Genomic DNA, 1,922 nt, shown 5'->3' on the forward strand with positions numbered 1-1,922 from the left:
CGCATTCGCACCAGTGCTCCCCAGCCGCTGCCGCCCGGACTTGTGGGCGCTGGGCTCGTCCTGTGAGCCCCCGCGATGCGCGTTGGGCTCCTCGGCTCTCCGGAGCAGCTCCCGCGCGGTGAGCACTGTCTCCTGGGCCGGGGCGCCTCTCGCTGAAGTAGTTGGGCGCCGGGACCAGAGGGTCGCCACGTCGGGAGTGCGGCTGGGACCTGCGGAGTCGGCCCCGGAGCGCGGGGAGCGGGGCCGCCCGCGCCGCCCCACCATTACCTCCCCAGGCGGCAAGGAGGAGCTGGTGGCGGTCGCTTCCCGGCTGTGGCAGCGGCGGCGGCGCGCCTGCTTGGCGGCCGTCGGCGTGCTCTTAGCCATGGCTCTGGGGCTGCTCATCGCGGTGCCGCTGCTGCTGCAGGCGGCACCCCCCGGAGCGGCGCACTACGAGATGATGGGCACCTGCCGCATGATCTGCGACCCATACAGCGCCTCACCCGGCGGTGGCCCTGCGGGCGCCAAGGCGCCGCCGCCGGGACCCAGCACTGCTGCCCTGGAAGTCATGCAGGATCTGAGCGCCAACCCTCCGCCCCCTTTCATCCAGGGGCCCAAGGGCGACCCGGGGCGACCCGGCAAGCCAGGGCCGCGAGGGCCCCCTGGAGAGCCAGGCCCGCCCGGACCCAGGGGTCCCCCGGGGGAGAAGGGCGACTCAGGGCGGCCGGGGCTGCCAGGGCTGCAGCTGACGTCGGGAGCAGCAGGCAGTGTCGGGGTGGTGGGTGGCGGAACAGGGGGCGGCGGCGACTCTGAGGGCGAAGTGACCGGAGCGCTTAGCGCCGCCTTCAGCGGTCCAAAGATCGCCTTCTACGTGGGTCTCAAGAGCCCCCACGAAGGCTACGAGGTTCTCAAGTTCGACGACGTGGTCACCAACCTCGGCAATCACTACGACCCCACTACTGGCAAGTTCAGCTGCCAGGTGCGCGGCATCTACTTCTTCACCTACCACATCCTTATGCGCGGCGGCGACGGCACCAGCATGTGGGCAGACCTCTGCAAGAACGGGCAGGTCAGTGACCCCTATCCCCACCCCCGCCGACTCCTGCAAATCCCCGCAGACCCTCGTTCCCACCCGGAGCTCTGAACCGCTTGGGAAACAGTCTTCTTTCTTCTCACTCGCGAGCACCGGAGCGAGTGCCGGGAGGGAGCGCACCTCAGGATCCCGCTTCCCAGCACTCTCTGGTCGCGTTAATCCGAATGTAGCGCTGGAGGTTGTGCCTCGAGCTCTCAGAGACCGTGCTACCGAACTGCACTGTCCTGCTCCTTGCTTACTCCGCCTACAGCCCCGTGAGCTCCTCGGAAACCTCATTCTTTAGCTCCCACTGTGAGCCCCGGTCACCTCTGAGTCCTACTGTCTCCTTTCCTCTCGGCCCTGGCCCCTATATTCCCACCCTTCCCCTCTGGGTCAGTGTCCACGAAGCGCCCTCTCTCCCGCTTTTTTACTTTTTTGTTTTTTTTTTAAATCACTTGCGGGCTGCGGAGGAGAGGGGACCAAGAAGGAGTTAGCGAAGTTGGAGAGAGCTGTGGAGCCTGAGTGGGAGAGTGGACCCGGGACCCCGGGGCGGAAAGCCAGGCAGGGGGCGCGCCAGGTGGGGCTGAGTAAGGGGCCCAGGCAGAAGTGCCTCGACCCACCTGCTCCTGTGGTTTGCCCTCAGGTCCGGGCCAGCGCCATCGCGCAGGACGCTGACCAGAACTACGACTACGCCAGTAACAGCGTGGTGCTGCACCTCGATTCTGGGGACGAGGTGTACGTGAAGCTGGACGGCGGGAAGGCGCATGGAGGCAATAACAACAAGTACAGCACGTTCTCGGGCTTTCTTCTATACCCGGACTAGGGGCGCAGGGTGCACGAGGTGGGGTGGCTTCAGGACGCCCTATGCCCA

The 1,922-nt window shown here is 66.8% G+C and overlaps 1 protein-coding gene across 4 annotated transcripts; it reads left to right on the top strand.

The window, feature by feature from the left end:
- Window positions 1-32: 32 nt before the first annotated feature.
- On the top strand, window positions 33-1,914 carry C1QL2 (complement C1q like 2). 4 transcript variants are annotated; one of them, XM_011386650.1, is made up of 3 exons: window positions 365-761; window positions 801-1,048; window positions 1,695-1,874. In XM_011386650.1, the coding sequence occupies exons 1-3, from the start codon at window positions 365-367 to the stop codon at window positions 1,872-1,874; spliced, it is 825 nt and encodes a 274-aa protein (XP_011384952.1). The 4 variants fall into 4 exon arrangements, with proteins under 4 accessions (XP_011384951.1, XP_011384952.1, XP_023382515.1 ...); XM_023526747.1 differs by having other exon boundaries at window positions 365-748; window positions 794-1,048; XM_023526748.1 differs by having other exon boundaries at window positions 365-746; window positions 810-1,048.
- The last annotated feature ends 8 nt before the right edge of the window (window positions 1,915-1,922 follow it).

This window comes from Pteropus vampyrus, unplaced genomic scaffold, assembly GCF_000151845.1.
Source record: "Pteropus vampyrus isolate Shadow unplaced genomic scaffold, Pvam_2.0 Scaffold4264, whole genome shotgun sequence".
Taxonomy (NCBI): domain Eukaryota; kingdom Metazoa; phylum Chordata; class Mammalia; order Chiroptera; family Pteropodidae; genus Pteropus; species Pteropus vampyrus.

Coding starts and splice junctions, on each gene's coding strand:
- C1QL2 (XM_011386649.1), top strand. CDS start 365: ATGGCTCTGGGGCTGCTCATCGCGGTGCCGCTGCTGCTGCAGGCGGCA. Junction 1,049..1,694: donor ACCTCTGCAAGAACGGGCAG/GTCAGTGACCCC, acceptor GTTTGCCCTCAG/GTCCGGGCCAGCGCCATCGC.